We start from the raw sequence: 21,508 nt of genomic DNA, 5'->3' as shown, positions 1-21,508 counted from the left end.
CACTCTACTTCTTTTCTGTTTATAATACAGACACATGCATTAGATGTCTCTCTAACCCATGCTGTGAATTTTGAAAACCTAGCAATCTGATAATATTTTTAGGCACACAAGTGAAGGAAAGCTTCACTTATCATTTAACCATAATGGCACCGGTTTTAATTTAGACAGAGAGGCCAGAAAATATAGGATTTTCTCTTAGGAGCTGTTTACACTACCTCTTCTCATAGGAATGAGCTAGCCATGCCCTTTCTGCTACACATATTAAATTTTTCTCCAAGCACTATACTGAGTTTTCCACATAACAAATTTGCGATCTGTTGAAAATGAGATTCCACAGATAACTACCAAAAATAGAGCTTATTATGCAAAGTAGCATTAAAAACCAAAAGCTTTCATATGCACATAAACAATGGGCCAGATAAGTACAAAAGCGAACATTTCCTTTGACTATTAAACTTTCTAGGAAATAAAATACATACACTGGTAAAAATGGAACCATGTTCTGTATTCATTATGTGGCTTATAAAGTTACTGTCAAGCTCAACGCAGTGCAATTGTAGTTTATATTTTAGAGCTCCACTGTAAAAGCTCTCACTACCCTCTCAATAGCCAATCAACTCAACGTTCTGAAGTGCTTTTATTTTGCTATGATTTTTACCTTATGTAACATTTAAAAAGTAGACAAGCCAAGATTAAGTGACAAGCTAACGAGAATCTGTTCTACTTTTGTTCAAAGCAATATCCTAAAATTTCCAGAAGGGAATATTCCAGTAAGTGAAAAAAAAAAAGATTAAAAAAGTAAACATATCTGCTTTATTCTCTTAAAGGAGGATAAAAGCAATATTATATATAAAAATGTCATCTATGATATGTATAATTTATATCAGATCATATGAAATAACATTTACATCACCAGAAACTATTTTCAGAATGTAAGTTGTGATCTAATCTGCAGGCTTTAAATTAAAGTAGTAGTAGTAGTATCGTGTTTAAAATGTGTGGGTGGGGGAAGAAAAGCCCACAATCCTATCCAAGTGGTTTTACCTATCTCATTTTCTTCCCTGATAATCCCTAATTTGCTGCGTGAATTAGTGTTTTGGGAGAAACATAAAAGCAAGCAGAGAAGAGTTAATAATAAAGTCATTCTACTCTTACTTTCAGTTTTGTAATGCCAGCAACTCTTTCCTGTAAAGGGACTTTTTTTTAAATGGAAGCATTTTTTTAAACTGCATCTATCAAAATTTGTACCTGTGAAGGCAGTTTATACATGTAGTTGTGAGAATAATAATAATGATAGTAACTGCTTTTTTTATTAGTATGTACCTTAGTCTTCTTGCACGTACAGAAATGGGTTTCTGTGCTAAAGTAAGTGAATCAGAGTACCAGAGTAAGCATCTCATGTAGATATCTGTTGCACCTATATTAGAATAATTATGCAGCTATGGACTACGCGTGTATTTACACATCCACCAATTTTTAGGAAACCATGTTCAGACACCAAGGAACACAATGGTAAAACACCTCCCTTCAACACACAACATAGAGCTCGCAGAGTAAATGACTTTTATAGGAAGGAAGGAGACCGTGTCTTTCAGATTAAATGTCTTAGAAATAATTGGGTTTGTGTTCTGTTGTCCTTCGTTTACATCTTTCATGACACCAATGGTCATCGTAACAACTTACTGCTAGTCGATTTTGAAAGCCTTTGCTGCAAGCAGCGTCCATTGCATAGCACGTGATTTTACAAATCCTGTAAAGTTAGCTAACCTAAAAATATTGCATCAGAGTATTTTGCATAGGTGTGGCTATTTGTGCAAAATCACTGCAGATCAGGTCTTCAGAGGATACAACAATTAGGATACAACAAATTCTAGTTTGTCAGGGTTTTGTAATTTGGCAACATCCACAACATTTTTCACACACTGCAAAAGGCAAATGGAGGTGACCGAGCTATCACCAGATTACTAGAAATTCAGCACGATCAAACAATTTGTTTATCCTCAGCAGCCTTCTCAGAAATGTCTGAGCAGTCATTTTCATAAAAAAAAACCCCCATGTTAAGTCTTTTGAAATGACAGTTATAATTAGTGTTACTGAAAGCAGCTAAGTAAAGATATTAACATTTGGACTGAAGTTTTCCTGCATGGAAGATTTCCTCTGGAATGTTTAAAGCTTAATAAACCTATATGTAACTGAACTCAGAGTCTTGCAACAGAAGTGTCGGGCAGACTTGCAGTGCTACTGATTCTGCCTCTAGTATCTTCTGTCGAGTACTTGGCACTGCCAAATAAGAACGCCTTAAGTTAATGCAATCAGACTCACTAGTGACATAACCATCATTTTACTAGATATATTTCTAATGAATATGTAGCATTCATTAAAGTAACAGATTTAAAAGAAAAAAAAAAAAAACCAAAACCAAAAAAACAACCCAAAACCAAACAGGTGAACTGTAAACTCAGGAATGGATTTTTCTGAGCAGAAGAAAGAAAAGGAAGGTCAAAGAAGCATCGAGGCAGACAAATATTAGGCAAACAAGGTTTATAAGCCCCACTACCACTCAACAGCAGATAAAGAAAGCTATTTTTTGGTAGTGGTAGAGATTTCTCTGGCACATCGAACTCCCAGCTTAGCAAGTGAATGTGGTCACTGTTGCTCCATATTTCTGGAGAGCCACAGTTATCCAGGCACAAGACAACACGGGCAGGCTGGAACTGATCTGGACCTGCAGGTCAGATCAAGTCCTGTGATGATACTCGTGTCATGAGCACCAAGTTTGACTCTTGGTATATCTCAAGAAAATACAAGAAGAAAGAGTGGAAAAGGCCTTCTTCCCACACTCCCGTGAGCCCCCAGAAACCACACCAGGACTACTGCTTTGTCTTATTTAGGCATCCAGTTCTTTTTTCTCTTCATATTCCCTTCCTATGCAACAAATCTCTCATGAGGAAACTATTCAAATTTTAAGAGCAATGTGAAACATTAGTCAACTCTCAGAATGAACTAGAGATTTCATTTTACTTCTGCATAAACTTCAGATTATGCACTCTGTCTTAAGTGACTCCTGGATATCAGTTTTTAAACTTTATTTTTTTTTAACCAGTCATCTGCACATGCTCATTTTGAATTATTTAATGGTTCAAGGTTTTTAATACTGATTTAACGTTTACGTGAGAACTAAATGTATTTTTACACTTTTCATAATACTTACGGGTCTTTCGAGCGGAATCTTCTACAAAAAGAGAAGAAATGTCTTCATCCACGCCGGCTTCATTCTTTGCAATACAAGTATATGCTCCTGTATCTTCATAGCGCACATTGCTAATGTGAACCTCACTACCGTTTGCTGGAAGGAGAAGAAAAATTCAACATGCGGATATGCTACAGTGCTTTCAGATTATACATTCAGAAGGCTTTCTCTGCTCATACTAATTAAACCATTTTCATTCCTGAGTTCATAACTTGGAGGCATGCCAAACTAATCCAAAGGTATTCAACTGGCTAGTGAATTACATGCACTATTATTCATCTCACAGATACCTGGAATACCTCATCTGATTTTGCACTTCAGAGCCGAATATCAGTCTAAGGTTTTATGCATGTTTAAATGACTATGGTTGCCTTTAAAATCAGGTAAATACTATGTTTTTATTACATTGCATTTGGTCACTTGACACTATCACTGTCTTTACACAAAATAACCCAAATAAGGTTTCCACGTAACATAAAGCTAAAATTTCAACATAAATAATAATTCTAATAAAATGATTTATTCCTAGTGATCAGAAGCATCTGGTTTTGTTTTCATGTGAACGCAGTGTAACACCAGAAAAAAATGTCGCACTGGAATTTTACACGTACATCAGTGTAGGAGTCTATGGAATCCACTTCAGGAGTTGCATGTCAACTTGAGTAGGAATGTCAACAAACAGTCCAGGTTTCACAGGCAAAGGTCTTTTAAATAATGTGATGTCAATAATGATGTGACAAATGATTCATTGTATTGCATTTTAAGTATATTACACTTGTTCAACTGTAGGATCTATTTCACAAAACCAACTTCGTAGTTATTCTAAAATATGGACTAGAAGGGTAACTGGGTTATGGTATAATACTCCTTCTAGAACATCTTTTGCTTGAAGCTAATGCATAGATAGTTTAACCTGGGAAAAACTCAGAAAAAATGCATTGAGATTTTAAAAATTTTATTGCAAATAAGTGTATTCAAGAGAATAGAATTAAACGTATTTTGCTTAGGAAAGAACCATTTTTATTTATTTATCATAACTATCTGATAGAGAGGTGAAGGTGTAAAAATTCCCCTCAAATTCCCTTCATGAGAAATTAACAGAATGCTGCTATGGAAGAGGAGTCCATCACTTTCTACTTTGGAAAGTGTTTCTGCAAAGCAACTGTTCGCCTACACGCAGGAAAGGGCCATGAAAGAACAGAGGACTATGGCACCGGTCAGGAAGGTAAGACTCTCTTCAGAGGAGCGTTCACCATCTGCCTGCGTCACTCTTTCTCACACTGCAGCCTGACTGCTGTCCTATCCTAATACACATCCTGTTTTTGCAGATGAACGAGAGAAGGTTTTGAAGGGAATTCTGACAGCACGAGGCTTTTTTTCCCCTATGGCTGATCAAAAATCACCAGAAGGACTACAGAAGCTCGAAGGTTTTGCGCTGGGCAGGTTCATAGAATTTGCTGAGCCCTGATGATTCATAGAAGATTCACAGACTGGCCTTTATTATTGATTACAAATAAGACTTTCCTTTAGATTTTTTGGTGGTGGTGGGTTTTTTTATGCAGCACCTTTGCACTCCCCTAGACGTCTGCTGAGACCCCTCAGAAAACAGCACATACATTTCAGGTATTTCTCATGTCCTTTCCACCATCAGGTCCCCAAGTCTCACTGAGATTCGTATCAGTCAAAAAACTTCCATTTACAACTCAGCTGAAGTAAAGGTAAAGTTTGGTCCATGTTCTGATCTAAATTTAGATCTGGACTCATGAAAAACAACTAGATTAATATCAATGCATTGGAATAAATCTTTACAGACAAAAGCATTCCTTCCCAATTTAAATATTAGTGTTGAATACCCACTGAATGGCATTAGTATAATTGTAGTGACAAATTCTAATACTGGCTTGGGACTGGGGCTGCTTGCTCTACTCAGAAACTGCACAATTTTTAATAGAGAAGAGCATATTGCAATTTACTGGTAATCCTGCCAGTAAGTATAACCATTTTTCTAACAAAGAGAATACAGAGAAGATACGTGTCTTGGGGAGAAACTGGAAGACATCTTCTGAAACGTTTTAGCTTACATTTCAACCCTTGCTTAAAACTGTGCAAGAAGGACAAATAGTATGGAAAGGATGTGCTGATAAAGCATTCGCAACCTGCAGAAAACATTAAATATACCCCTTTACCTTGAAGAGTTAGCTGTTTGGATAACTTCGGAGTGATATCAATTCCGTTCTTCAGCCAACCAAGTTGTGGGTTAGGAATACCTTCAGCATGGCACCGAAGGCTAGCTGTCACACCTGGCTCCCTTGCCTGGCTCTCTGGATAGACTCGGATGACTGGCGGAACTGAAGACAGGAAACAATTACAATTTAGTGGAGAAGAGTATTCTTCATTTTAAGAAAAATAATTGCAAACTCTTCTAAAGACTCCTGCAGCTATATATAACAGCACATAGATGTGGTATTAGTCTCATATTCAGTGACATTTAATGCTGAACTCTGTCACAATAAATTTATGAAGCAGGAATAATGTTCTGTGACAAAAACTTCTTTTCACTGTGGTATCCATGAAAAAAGCCTGAATTCTAATTCAATTGAGTAATAGTCGAGTAATAAGATTTTTATTTTTCCTTAAGTTTCTTTATAAAATATGAATACAACCAGTAAGTTATGATGTGATGTACAGAGATTATAATTGTCATTTTCACAAACTGTTTCTTTAACACTTGATCTCCACCTTTCCCCTGTCTCCAAAACACCAATCAGCAATCCATTTTACCCATATAAAACATGTAATCACAGAATCACATAATGGCTGAAGTTGAAAGGGACCTCCAGAGGACACCTTGTCCAGCCCCCCTGCTCAAGCAGGACCCCCTAGAGCCAGCTGCCCAGGACCCAGGACCACAACATATCTCCAAGGAGGGAGACTCTATCACCTCTCTGGGCAACCTGTGCCAGTTCTTGGTCACCCTCACAGTAAAAAAAATGTTTCCTGATGTTCAGACAGGACCTCCTGTGCCTAGGATACCATTTGCCTTCTTTAACACATGGGCACGTTGCTGGGTCATGTTCCATCAAGACACCTACGTCCTTTTCTGCCAAGCTGCTTTCCACCTGGGCAGCCCCAAGCATGTATCGGTGCATGGCGCTGTTCTTGCCCAGATGCAGGACTTTGCACTTCTCCTTTTTAAACTTCATGAGGTTCCTGCTGCTCCATTTCTCCAGCCTGTCAAGTTCCCCCTGAATGGCAGCATGACCCCCTGGTGTATCAGCCACTCCTCCCAATTTGGTGTTATTTGCAAACCTGCTGAAGGTGCAACTCTGCCCCATCATCCAGATCATTACTGATGATGTTTAAACAGGGCATTTATAAAACTAGTCTTCTGAGTTTCATCATTAGCAAAATATAAGAATTGTTGACATCACTTTTCCAAGCTTTGGAAAACTGCTGCAGTATATGCTTACCAAGTAAAAATCTGCTGCTTACCACATACCAGTATTGGCAGAGAGAGGGCATATGACATCACAGTGGATATATTCCTATTGGTAATCAATGATTAAGCAAGATTTAAAAATCTTACTGTGTAGATTTTTTAGATGAATAATTATTGATCTTATCTTTAATTATGTACAGAGCGAACTTGCTTGAGGTTGTTTCTAACAATAAAAAAATTAACCATAACGAAGGTTAAAGAAGCATATTTCCTATTCTCCAAAGTTTTGTTTAATGCAGCTTTAAAAATGTGGAATACTTATCTGATGTCAGAAAGCACAGCTGGGTAGAGAGGATGAAGTATCAGTTGATAATGAAAGCAGATAACAAGATCAAAAATTAGATGTGTCTATTTTGGCACAAGATTAAATATTTTCAAATGCTATCCAACTGTTTACAAGAAATGTCCCAGCATGCTGTCCTATTAGAGCATAAAATGCCTCAGATTTCTACATTGCAAGAAATACACAGATGTACTGTATCTCAGATAGGATGCAAAAATCAGTATGTTTCAGGGATATTTTAAACCCAGTTAGAGATGGGTGTCATTTCACATAATATACATGGAAAATGACACATAACTACAATATGCAAACTGCAAAAATATAACAAAAACATGGAAGAAGATTAAAAACGTGAAAAATATGGCTGCTAGTTCCTTAGACTACCAGCTGAGAGCAAAAGCGTATAAAAATCAGGGATATAAGGTTTCTATTGCATTTCTGGAAGGGACTTTACTTTTCATGTCAAGCCTGACATTCCCATTCCTGTTCTCCCTCCACTTCCTCCCTGTTCTGTCACCTCTCTCATAGGATCTGTGTGTTCCATACTGAGACCTTGCCTTCCTCACTCAACTGCACGCTCGGATGGCCTGAGCATCTTCTGGCACCTCCACTCTCAGTCCTACTCCGCCTCTGTTCCTAGGGTCCAATTTTCATGCCTGCCCTGTTCAGCATTTCTTGACACTAGGTCCTTTAGGCAGCCTACCTAATATCGCAGATTTCCCACTGCATCAAAGCCAAATAGTTTGTTTCTCCACTTTGCCTCAAGAAAAGCAAGGAGCTCCATCTCCTTATAGACAGGATTTCCATCATTTAACGCTCCCAAGCATCTCAACAACACAAACAACTTTTAGGATCAACAGCAAGGCATTTCAACTCATTGCATTCTGACTACCAATGACAGGATATTTTCTGCCTTTTTTGTGCCAGTGAAACATTCTCATTGTGTATAAAAACTTGACAGACTTCTACTGAGTGCGTGTGAAGAGAATTTTTTTTAGCAGTCCAGATTTGGAGAATTTTCATTGAATAGAAAAAGGAATGTATCAGTTTTGCTTGGGCAAAAGGCAGATGATATTTTTGGGGCAATTTTATTCTTTGCAAAGTTTTAGAAAATATTATAACTGAAATAAAATATTTCCAAAACAAACAAACAAAATCAAACCCTGCATCACAAGATGCTATTGTTGCTAAATTAACTGCTTAAGGGTTAGGAGACGTGAAGGTGAGGACCTGCTCAAGTGAAAGCAGGTCTGAGTTTTCTTTTGCTATCCCCTGTTCCTGTAGTAAATCCTGTTCCTTTTAGCTGTATTTTCCCAGACACAAAAATACTTGCGTGACACTAGAGTTTATTTGTTGCCCTATCTTTCCTCCATTTGCTGCCATTTCCCACTTTCCTCAGCAAATCGGTGTCTAATGAGCTACTTATACAACTAGAAAAGTTTTTAAATCCTTGTTTTGCACTATAATTTTTTACTTCATGTTACCCTGCAGCCTACCTATAACACACCACCAAGAACTGTGTAACCGAGGCATGCAAGCAATTAAAATATTAGTGCAGTGTGAGCTCAGTGTAAAAAGTTAATTTGATATGACAAGTTTGATGTAAACTCTTTGGGTTCATTTCAATGTAACTGACCATAAGTATTACCAGAAAGCAAATTTTAAGTACACAAATATGTGATTGTTCACGCTGGCTTTCAAAGAGGTATGTTCTAATATCTTAACCTAAAGAAGCCTACTCTATAAGGGTTTAACCCCCAGGTTAAAAGGGAAGGGAGAGAAACATCGCATAGTTGTATTTAGCAGAATCGTATGTAACTGGGTGAATCCTACATCCCTTATCATTCAGTTCAAAAAGCCGCGTGAGGCTGTTGGTTCCAACTAAGGTGAATATGAAACTATTCAATACATCTTACAATTGCTATAAAAAACCCTGAAGATTATTTCAGTCAGGTCTAATGGAGTTGGGGGGGAAGAGAGAAAAATAGTTTGTTCAAGCTGTCTGGAATCCAGGGAGAATGTACGTGTTTAAGAAAGAAACACGTAACACATATAGTGAACTAGGTTCTTCTATTGCTGTGTGTGATAACTCTTTTTGATTAAACTGAGATATTTTGTTTGGAAAAACAAAGGTGGTAAAAGATTTTCAGACACTATAAAGCATCGATTTATATCTGGTTGAGGGTCTGGACTCTCTTTACCTTAAGGTACAAAAACTTTGGGGTTTTTTAATAGGCCTTTTGTCTTGGAATTAAGGTGGGAAAAATTCTTGTCACCCCTCTGAAAAGAACTTGCCTTGTAAATCAATGTGAAAGCTCAGGGAGTAGGATACCATTGTTAATACAGAAAGAAAAATGCCACGTTGGTGCTACATATATCATAAGTTGATTTGTAACATACACCATGAACTCACACCATTTTTAGAACAGGTTTAAATTTGAAGGCAGTCTTCCTTTTTGTTTATAATATGGCTAATGAAAATTTGTTTGTTTGTCTAGAAGCAGCTTTCCAAAAGTGAAAATCCTCAAATTTACACTTTGAAAAATCTAGGCTGTGACAGGTATATGCTTGTAAAATAGAAAAACTGACTTACAAAAAAAAATAATATTTAAACCTCATCGAGGTATCGTGCCTGTAACTGCCAATGGGATCAATAATAATAACATCTTAGGCTATGGAAAGCATAGATCTGTAACTTGATAAATATTGAGTTAATGAGAAAAGGCAGACTTTCTAGGTATTTCAGGTTTTTCAATAGCAATTTTCAAGGCTTTTTTTGTGTCAGATGTAGACATCACATTCATGTAATCCTAAGAACAGTAATAAGAAGGAAGAGTAATCATTTTTAATAATGCTCCTTTACCACTTCAATTAACATAAGCAATAACATAAAGAATAAATCTTTGTTTATTATTCAAATTCTATTTTTTCACTGAACTGATGTATACGCTTCTGTTGTCTTAAATAGCTGAATATTAACATATAAAGTGGCTAATTGAATATGTTAATACCATCGAAGGGCATTTTAGAGACAGGTGGCCCCCTACCAAATACAACAGCCCATATTACAAGAATATCTGAGTTTGTTACAGATTTTTTGCTCAGCCCACCATTTACGACTTTGTTTAGAAGAACTCTACCAGCATGCCCTTATAAACTTTTGAATATCTGCTGTGGAAAAAAACAGAGGCTAATAAACAAGCATATGGGAAATGATACAAATCCTTCTAAAATACAAATTAACTAAAGACGGATTTTAACAAAGACATTATGGAGTTGATATTATAAATATTTTATAGGAGACTGAATTACATAGCCCCTCTTTACCCTCAGTGATACTAAGACCATCATATACACCTATCATTATCTGAGAACAGACTTTCGAATTCGTGGGGTTTATGACACTTGATGGCAACAGTAAAAGAAAAATACCTGATGGAATGAATTGCAATATCACAGATATATGGAGAAAAAAATAAAAATCAAACTGACTCATATTCAGAGCCAGAGTCCTGAGACTCAGGCTCAGATTCACATAGCCTCAGGTTTGTATCATCGCAAAATCATACACTTAGAAAGTTTTAAGTATTATGTAAATGCTAATAATGAAACAGTTACTCCTGCCCCATTACAACTTTGCTTTTTTTTTTGTTATAGTTAAATACCAACTTATTATAACATTGTTTAAAATATTTAATGTATTATTTGTATAAGATTAGACTGGATTTTCTCAACATAAACACGTCTTTTACAGTGCACACTACCTGTATTGTTAAGACTCCAAAGGAAGCTCCTTGTTCTTTACTACTGTACCAGTCAAATCAAACTTGAAAAAAAATTCCTAAAGAGTTTAATCTTAAAAGAAAAATAAATCAAAATTATATATATATATTTGCAAACTACTTGATGTAAAATATATAAATATTTTTTCTAAGAATATCTAAGATTTACACAAATTGAAATCAAGAAAGAATGTAAAATCTAATTACATTGTTTTCATTGAACCTTCACATTAGATCTGTGTGATCAACGAAGCCTCATTATCTCATTAACCTTTTGTCTGACTCTCCTGTTAATACAAGTATAATTATATGAATTAGTCATTATCACAAGTACTGACCATCTAAGCACATGCCTGTGCTTAGAAAGATTGCTGCTTAGAAGTACAGATCTAAACTGCGGAAGAGCTGTTCATTTGACCTTTCATCTCAATGGTTTTAACTCCATCTATCCACAATACGCATGGCAAATGGTCCTATCGCTCAAAGGAACTCCTTTCTCTTTTTCCTTGCTCACCAAAAAATCAACATCCGAAAATAGTGTTGGAAGGTACCACTCCAATAATGACTTGTGGAACAGCAGCTATTTGAGCAGAGCAAACATGGACGAGTCAATCTGTTTGGACAACTTTAAATTTATATGAATGATACAGAGGAGCAACAGTAGTGATTGCCTTTAGCACCATAAAGGTTTACAGTGCTTTCCAGGGGAAAAATACAATTTCCTGACAGACACTTTGTCACCAGAAAAATCTACGGTTGCCTTCCTTCACCTCTCCCAAATTGCTTCCTGATTTTCTAGTCTTTCAGAAAACCTTCTTCAGCTTCAGTGTTTTGCCTCATTGTGTGCTGAACTGAGCCAAACATGAAGAATCCTAGTATTTTAACTGTTGCAATGCACCTCTTCAGGATTATTAACACATTGGGATAGGTAGGAACATGTTGACAAGAATATAAACTTGTTAACAAATTCAGGTAAACCAGAACGCATAGAACAGAGGAGGAGAAAGTTGGTCAAGGAATCTTCTAATGTGCTCAACTCACCAACAGTTCTGCTATATCTGCAGGAATGAAAATATGAGTAAACTGAACTTCAGTCTTCTCATTAATTTAGCTAGTATTTGCTATCTGACTTTTTAAATGACAGAAAACAATCCCTGAAGAAGAATTTGAAGGAGGAAAAGATGTTGATGCCATGCATTAGCTCAGGGAGGACACTCCAATTACAAAATGTTGGCAGTTGGGAGGGGAAGAAATTGGAAAAAAAATTTTAAAAGAGATAGACAAGAAATATTCTAAGCCAGTTTCCTGGAGAAACACAGGGGCAGAGACAAAATGTTAAGAAAACTGCAAAGTCATTTAAAGATTTAAGGCTATTAACAACAGAAAGTGAAAATAAAAAAGGCTATTAAAAGAGGAATGAATCATATTAAAGGACAAAATAATCTTGGAAGCTGCACTTGGTGTGAATATCAATGAAAGGTATGAATATCAGAAAATATTTCAGCATTTTTGGATAAGAGACGTCACGAAAAGTCAATTATAATTTAGGGTTTATGCAACTAACAATTAACAAAACAAAGAATGATTGCAGCAGCAGTGGCCAAGAAACTAGGTCTAGAGTACGCTTCAGGAGAAAGTTGGAGCCTGTTAATGCAAAGTAAATTTGCAGGAAAAGATTGAGTTCAAACACGATTCTCGATAGGATTAAGTATCAACAGGGAATGACAAATACTGGTAGTTTACTGCAGAAAGGTAGATTTAAGAGTCAAAGATAAATATGAACACTGAAACCACAGGAAAGCACAAGGTCACTCAAAAGGAAAGGCCTGTATTCAGGGCACCAGTAACAATTGCATTTAAGTTTTGCTCATGCACAGAGTTCAGGAAAGTGGTCTTTAAAACTTGAAGAGATGTAGTAAAATGTAAAGATCAAGATTTCAAATCCAGCTGCCTCAAGTTAATCTACTAAAATAATGGTTAGATTTCAAAATAATAAATGTGAATTTAGAAGCCTACATGAATTACAAAACTTTTAGGGTAGTGCATTTTTTTAAATCTAATATTAGAATGCAACATTCTTAACACAAGAGACCTATGCACTTATTTTACTTATTACTAAATTAATACTAAAACCTACTTTATCTGTATATATCTATATGTATATATCAAACCACTTACGATTCTGCAGATAACATACTAAAAATTCTCACAGGTGGATAATTCACAGTGCAGAGCAAGTCCTCTGACTATCTTTACTTCTTTTAATAACTATTATTCATATAGAATAAATGAAAATGTTTATATTTTATTGTATTTCAAGGTTATTTACAGGAGACCAATAAGGAAAGATAATTGTACCTCTTTTTCTGTTAAGCTGTAACACAATATAAAAAAGGAAACAAGCAACAACAGTTCTGCTTAACCAAATCCAAGTCTCTAATGACTTGATAATTAGAACATTCTTCCTTACCGTTCACTTGGAGAATATGAGTTTGATAGAGCTTATCATAGCCATCAGCGTAGCAGGTGTAATTTCCCATATGAGTTGTGGTAACCTTAGTAATGTACAAGGACCCATCATCTCCAAAATCCTACCGGGAAAGAATAAAACCAAGGTTATCATAATTATGCCTGCATCTCTACATTAATTATGGTCATCATCTTGACAACAAAGCTGTGATACAAATATAAAACATCACAAATATTAAACCAGAGTAACTGACAGTAATCTGAAAACCAAATATTTTATTTGTGAATGGCGGAATTGTTTGATCTTGCCACACATATTGTGCCTGTAAGAGAAAATACAACTTTTATTTTAACAACTAGTTAAACTCTGCAGAAGTAATATGTTTGTTTATTCAGCTATGATAGTTATTTGCAGAAGAACAGCTATTTAGGATTGGATCTGATCAGACAGAAAAACTAAATCTCTGCACAATTTAACAAGGTAAATCACATCCTGTGGAAGTGTGGTCATCCTTTGAAATGTGCAGATACACAGGAAAAAAAAATACCATTTTGATCCCCAGTTCAATTCTCAGTTCAATTTTAATTAATAAAATATCATTTAAAATTTACAACCAGTTGTAAACTATGCCAATTATTGTAAAAAAGTATGGAACGTTCAACAGTCAGTGTTTTATTTTTCCTTTATTTTTCCTTTTTTGTTTTTCATGTCTGCAAGGGACCACCCTAAAATAACAGTCCCAGTCTAATCTAGCTTCTTCCAGTCTACGTCTCATAGCTTTTAACGTGCTTGTACAAATCCTGCTAAGAGTTGTTTTTTCTACATTATATTTCACGATTTACTTTTTCAAGGACACTTCCTGACAGTTAGTTTCTTTTCAGTCTCACCTAGCAATCTTTTTATTGTTATATATGCAGTGTATTTACACAAAGCAGCAATTCAATTATTTGAGCAAAGTATATAAAATATAAATGTAAAACTATGAAAAATTTATTTCAGCCTAGTAGATAAGTTTCTTCTGTAAGATATTTAATACTCAAATTAAAGCCTTTAAACTTTGAGGAAAAACACGCAAAACACAGTCAGTTTCATACTAGGAAAAAGTATATACTATGGTATGTAGATCAGCCCCTGATCCTGAAGGGAACCCATGCTCTATAATCGTATGCTTAATGTTAATATAGTCTATTATAAACTCAGCTACCTTTCTTGTGTATTAAAAAGCTGTCTCAAAGCTTCTCAATATTCTCATGTATACAATACAGTTTTCTTTTTATTTTTACCCTTAACTTATTCATGGTCAGCTTATAGCTATTTTATGCTGCCTAACATAAATAGACTCTAAAATAGCCTTTAATATCTTTAAATAACTTAAAATATCCTCTCCTTGTGATTAACCAGGGGATACAGTGCTATAAAATATATACACATACACATTATAATTTTATGCAACACAAATATTCACACACACACACTCACACGTAGAGCCCAAGGTATCCAATAGGTGTCAGATTCATTACAACAGGGATAATCACCAAGCTACGATATCTACTGGTCTCCTTAGATTCAGTGATTCATTACAGAAGTACTGCTTTTGTAAACTGATTACAGGGATCTGGGATTCCTGAAGGCAAGTGTTACTGGTAAAGACCATGGCAACGGAAGCTTTCAGTACATCACCCTCTTGTACTTCTTTTGTCACTAGATTCCATGCCCCACTCAGCAGCAGGACCATATTTTTCTGAGTCTTCCTTTTGCTGCTGATATAGCCCTGAAGCCCTTCGCGTCCCTTAGCAGATTCAGGGGAGGCTTTGTCTTTCCTAATCTGCACATTCAAATCATGTCTCCGTGTTCTTCCTGGGTCACCTGTCCTTGCTTCTACCTTTCTTCATTTTTATTTGAGTTGTCTGGAGCTCCTTGTTCATTAATACAGGCCTCTGGCTGCCTTTCATTTCCTCTTCACTGTGAGGCACCATTCATAAGCATAGAGGAGGTGATCTCTTAAACCCCTCTTCTATTCAGCATGGTCTCCTATGGGATTCTTCCAAGCACATCCTTGAACAGGCTCAAGTTTGCTCTCCTGAAGTCCAGGGTTGTGCTCCTGCTTTTTGCCTTGCTGCCTCCTCTTAGGCTCCTCGACTCCACCATCTCGTGGTCTCTGCAGCCAAGGTTGCCCTGACCTTTAAGTCCCCAACCAGTTCTTCCTTATTTGTTTCTTCACAAACTTTGTGACCTCCCCTGTAAATTCCTTGAATTCACAGAACAGACTACCAAAAGCTTTTAAAAACAGAAAACTTGCCTATAATATCTCACTTGGGAAATCTGTAAGCTGCATAGAAAAGAATTTTGATAAAAAATATTACTATGTGCTGCCTTATTCTTACGTTCTATCCTTTGAACATTATCAATGACAAAATACTGGGCTAGATTAACCTCTGGTCCATCATAACGATTACATTCTTCCATGATCTCAAGTACCACTTTCCCAATTTATTGGGATTTATTTTTTTTCAGTCTCCACTTTCTGGTTTTTCTTCTTTCCCAGGGAACATAATCTCAGTGATTTTATGCTCATATTTCACTCAAGCTGCCTTTCACTATAACATCTTCAATCTTCTTGTAGATTGAAATTTAAACATAAAAATTGAAATATAGATGAATTTCCCTTTAATTTTTCAGTCTTCTTTCCCTAAATATACTCAAATTTTATTCAGAAAATATATATATCACTGTATTTCTTCACCCAAAGGTGTTTGGGCAACTAAATGTCACATTGCACAACTCCGCTTTAGATAATTCTGCTAGTTGCTCATTGAAAGAAGAAAATAACCCACCTAAAAATTAATCCACCTGGTAAGACTGTTAATAAGTTGCCTTAAGATAACTAAAGCTTTCTGTACTAGCACTTCAGTTACACAGACAATAGTTCTACCAATCCTTCAATATGCCATTACCTAAATTACCACTACAAAACCCCCAAATGAACCCCTTTAAGGCTTATTTTTTAACTTTGATTATGTGAACCAATGTAACTGGATTTCCTTTCTAAAAAGGCCACCTGAATAACTCCAGCAATCTTCCGAGTTGGATATTTTTTATTTTTATCTCTTTCTAAAGCGTATGAAGCGGTACGTTCAATGAACTTTTTTCCCCTTACTAGCTACACACATGTTTTCAAAGTGTTGCTCTTCAAGTTATTAGCGAAAGAATGAAGAACAGCTCTTCAAAAGAGCCACACTAGAGGTCCTTACATATCTAGCAAATAGCTAGTATTATTGCTGTCTAAAACTTTTTGCTTCATCTCTGCCAAAGGAATTTGTGAACAAAATAGTACATAGGATGGAGTGTATTAACATTTAGCTGCTACAATGCAGTCTGGAGACTAGTTTAACATTCTTTATGCTAAATTATTAGATATTGCTTTGAAGCGCACTTACCTGTTCCAGGCCTTTGACTGATTCACTGTAGCGTGATGATATCATTAGGTACTATAGCTATTTTCATAGAATCATAGAATGGTTTGGGTTAGAAGGGACCTTAAAGATCATCTAGTTCCAACCCTCTGCCATGGGCAGGGACACCTCCCACTAGACCAGGCTGCTCAAACTCATCCAACCTGGTCCAGGGATGGGGCATCCACAACTTCTCTGGGCAACATGTTCCAGTGTCTCACCACACTCACAGGAAAAAATTTCTTCCTAATATCTAATTTAAGTCTACCATATTTCAGTTTAAAACCATTACCCCTCATCCTGTCATTACACTCCCTGATAAAGAGTCCCTCCCCATCTTTCCTGTAGGCCCCTTTAGGTACTGGAAGGCTGCTATAAGGTCCCCCTGGAGCCTTCTCTTCTCCAGACTGAACAACCCCAACTCTCTCAGCCTCTAAGTAAACGTATGTCTGCGTTATGGCTTCTCCCTTCTTCTTTATAGAAACCATGGGTAAAACATCCTTGTGGGTATTATACTCAGACATATCAGTATTTCAATAGGATTCCCACGACATTGTAATTTCATGACTCAGAGTTTGGGTTTTATGGATGGTGTTATTTTATGTGGTTGTTTGGTTATTTTTGGTGGTGTTTTTTGTGTTGTTATTTGGTGATTTGGGTTTTTTACAACTACAAAACAAGTCTCCCTAGTTTATTGTTATACTGAGTTCAATGTTTGTTTTGTTAATTAAAGTAAACAATTCAATACACAGAAAGCTGAATGTTGTAAGCAGTGTTTGGAAAGGGATAGTGAAGTATAGACAGAGTTCTTTGACACTGAATGTTGACATACATTTAGTGTTTTATAGAATAACTCACAAGCTAAGTCACTGAAAAAAACTGCATCCAGACACACACAAGCATCATTGAACCAGGGCCTTCAAACATCAACACCAATACATATAGAAAAGGGGTTTTTTATCCTTTTGAAAAAATATTTGATGACACCAAAACTATTGCTAGAAGCTCAATTTTTGTTAAATAGTCTACTGTTCAAATAGTAATGGCATGGTACTTCTACAATTAAATTGAGAAACTCTAATTATTTTTGTCACACATAAGAAAGATAGAATTGAACAATTATTTTAACAATGATTCCACTGCAACTCTGTTCTGTTGAAGGACTTGACATTTAAGAACCATGACACGTGTCACAAATAACGAGTAAAGGAACAGGGAAAGAAAACATTCATTTGACAGTGAATCTTTGCTTAGTTGCCTTAGTGTTAATACAACAGAAACCTAAAGGCGATTTTTGTTTTTAAATCAATAATTATTTCCTTCGGTTTTATAACTTGCTTTCATATGCTAATGCTTTGCATAGAAGAGAGTCTATGATCATTTGCCTGCACTTCTCCATTAACAGCTCTAGAAAGACTGTTGCCAGCTTTCTTCCCACAAGAGAATGTATAATGAAGCAGACTGCTTGGATTTGTTTATCATCATAAAGACTAGGATTTTTTTGGTTTGGTTTATGGGTTGTTTTTTTTTCATACCATAGTTAAATTTATTATCAATATATTGCTCTCTTAAATAACTTTTTTTTTTTTGCTTTGTATAAAAACCTTCTATGCTCCAAATCTCGAGTACCCTCTCATCTAGAGATCACAACCTTCCCCCAAAAAACCATCTCCCCCAAAATGAGATGCACTCTGTGCATCCACACCGTTCCCCACCCAAATCTCACTTGCAACATATAACTGAAAATTCAGTTCAGGGAATTTAAGAAGTTCAAAAAATTGAACAGGGAATGCAATCTAGATGGGAAATGGAAAATGCGCTGGTCTGAAGGCATTATACACAAAATTGACAGGAGATTTTTTAATTTTTTTTTTAATCAGAAAACACGACTGTTCTAGAAAACACGACTGTTCTAGAAAACAAGGCCTAACTCCCTCACAAAATAACTTTTGATTTAGTGCTTAAAGTCTCAAATAACATACAGGTTAAATCATAAACCGTAGTTAAATCATCAATGTACATAATTCAAACTAGGGCTTGCTACCTGGGTCTTCCACATTCTGAGTGATCCAAAGGATTCATCTTGAACTCAAAAAATAAGAGATATTTTCTTTCTGGGTTTTTTGGGTTTGTTTTTTTTTTTTTTTTTTTTTTTTTTTTTAATGTGCATTTTTTTGTTTGTTTTTGTTGTTTTGGGGCTTTTAATTACTTTTTTTTTTTTTTGTAATTTTTCAGGCCTAGATGATAACTTTCTGACCAGCATTTCAGCTTCAGTATTTTATATTGAGTTCCAAACATTTCATAAAACTGTATTTAAGAGATCTATGAACTGGTTAAGAATCTTCTTTTGAAACGTGCCCTCCATAAGCAAGCACCAGCACCTCAACATCGGTACACAGTAAAAAGCCATTTTTATGCACCACTGCTTACACTTAGACGCTTTCACAGTACTGATTTTATGGGGCCTGTTTCATGTAGGTCAGAAGAAACAATTGATGCAATCTTCTTATGGCCCTAAAATTTTCAACTTTTGAAGAACTTCAAAACATTACTCTTAACTCCAAAAGTCCACACTTTAAGGTAACGGAAAAAGAGAAAGGGAGGAAGAAGGAAGGAGGAAAAAAAGAAAGAGCCCAAGGACAATAAGAAAAGAGCACAGGAATGAGAATGTGAGAAATGGAGATATGAACTATTAGTTATGTTATCCTCAGACAGAAAAAAAATAGCTTACTGGGTCCTTAATAAATGGAATTAGCAAGCACCAAATATTTTTAATTAATAGCTTTTTGATTACATATGAAACATGAATTTCTATTTGCAGTGTTTGACAAACCTAAAACAAAGAGAAAAATTACATTGGTTGGTATCTTTTTTACTGACAGTTAATAATGTAAACGACTAGCTCTGGGATAATGACAACACAATTTTGGTGGGGATGTCCCCCTCCTCCTTTTTAAAGGGAAAACTTGATTTTCTTATGGGAAAAGGGGAAAAAGAAATAAATCCTCTGTCTCTGAACTGATCAGGAAAACAATTTGCACTAAAGAATTAAAATTTTGCATTGGTCTGCTATGGAAAAGCTGCATTAATAATTGCAGCCATCTAGATATTTTTAAAAAAACAGTTGTTTGCTTGTAAAACACAGACAGTATACATAATCCCCTTTTCCTATACATCCCTCCACATGTCCTGCATTTGATTTCAGTCAACTCATGGAAGTACTAGTAATACTAATGTTGCATTCTTGTTCATATTTTATGTATTTATTTTTCAGTATCTGTAACTTACTGTATTACAAGGACACAGAGAGTAGATAACCTTCTGAAGGTTAACAGGAAACATTTTTTAAAATAGTTATTGATGTATGCTTTGTTTGCCAGATAAATTCAGGTCAGGCTTTTCATGCTAGTGTAAATTTTACAACTCCTGCTTTCCGAGCAGTCAGTTTCTCTGTCCATGTTGACAGAGTAATGCAACTCTGTGGTTTGCTATTGCATGTCAGGAAGAAATTAAATTCTATAAAGAAATCTGAGAATAATTGCATTTGGCACAAATCCAAGACTTTTAAAGTTTTCCTTCTGGTTCAAGAGGGACAAAAAACTCTAAATTTCCTAGGCACAAATTCTGCATATGTTCTCTCAATCTCATATTTTACAGCTGCAATAGGAACAAATCATGAATGTAACACAAGACAACAGTTCATGGTTATTAATGCAGGCTAACTTTAGTCAAGGGAAATTAATCTTCCTTAGCTTCTTTTACAGTCAGTTGAGAAAGTTAAAGGTAGCAAAATCCTTTCATGGCCCAGGTCGGTGGATCTGGTTTTGCTCATTGCTTTGAGATAGCGTCTGCCCCTCTCTGCTGACCATGGAAACAAACTTCCTCGCTACGATTTGACATTGTAATTATTTCATTGGTCCCTCTGATTCTTGAGACTGGGGAGACTGGGGGGGGGGGGAGGAGTAATGTTTACAAAGGTATTTTTCAGCACAGCAAGGTAGCCTCGCTAGCATCACCCTACTGCCAATGGGGAAAAACAAGATCATCCAGTGAAGTAATTCAGAACATCCAAGTAAATCTCAGATTTTGAGGAAGTCTTCAAGCATATCTTCCTAAGCTTGTCTTACAAATGGTCACTGCAGAGATCACCCCCTATTATCTCTTCCTAAAATAAAATTGTAATGCATGAGCCCTGACCACTAGAACAGGACTTGTCTGCATTTAGCAAATCCTAGAAAAAAATATTTCTCTAACTATAAATGAATAAAATAACACTGTACCTACTTAAATAAGTAGACATGCATGATTTTTCTTTTATTCTCTTGGATACAGTAATGACTGCAGTTTTGCTTCATGAGGAAATAGTAACATCTAAAAAATGGTAACATCTATTATTCCATGGAAAACATGCAGCAGCTTTGTGCTTTTCAAACTATGTCAGTGGATTAAAAATTGGTTTTGCTATTTTGAAACCTAATAATGTTACAAGTTTCCTAAGAACCTGCAGAGGGACCACACAGAAATGTGCCATAACACCCTTCATTGCTAAATCAGCAGTGAGAATAACGATTTAGTGATGTAAAGAGAATTTGGATCTTGTATATGGGAGAGATGGACCAGACACAAGTGACAGCTGTCCCAAAGCACTAGAGCTCTTGAGGCAAGCCATAAAACATCACTAATCTTTTACTTCCAAAAAACTCTGTAACTTTATGCTATCTTGCTATGAATCTGCAATAAGGACTGCTAATTTATTTAGACATTCCAGATCT

At 35.9% G+C, this 21,508-nt stretch overlaps 1 protein-coding gene across 3 annotated transcripts in view; it reads right to left on the bottom strand.

Moving 5' to 3' along the window:
• The window catches only part of FSTL5 (follistatin like 5), a 290,553-nt gene that overhangs the window by 64,446 nt on the left and 204,599 nt on the right, over positions 1 to 21,508 (bottom strand). For all 3 annotated transcript variants that reach the window (XM_054202954.1, XM_054202953.1, XM_054202952.1), the window contains exons 7-9: positions 13,285 to 13,405; positions 5,437 to 5,598; positions 3,212 to 3,346 (exon numbers count right to left, since the gene is read on the bottom strand). In XM_054202954.1, coding sequence (XP_054058929.1) covers positions 3,212 to 3,346; positions 5,437 to 5,598; positions 13,285 to 13,405 — 418 coding nt within the window. The remainder of the gene's footprint in view (positions 1 to 3,211; positions 3,347 to 5,436; positions 5,599 to 13,284; positions 13,406 to 21,508) is intronic.

Source organism: Rissa tridactyla, chromosome 5 (genome assembly GCF_028500815.1).
Source record: "Rissa tridactyla isolate bRisTri1 chromosome 5, bRisTri1.patW.cur.20221130, whole genome shotgun sequence".
Classification (NCBI taxonomy): domain Eukaryota; kingdom Metazoa; phylum Chordata; class Aves; order Charadriiformes; family Laridae; genus Rissa; species Rissa tridactyla.
Note: the sequence above shows the minus strand (reverse complement) of the source record. Positions and strands in the feature narration are given on the sequence as shown.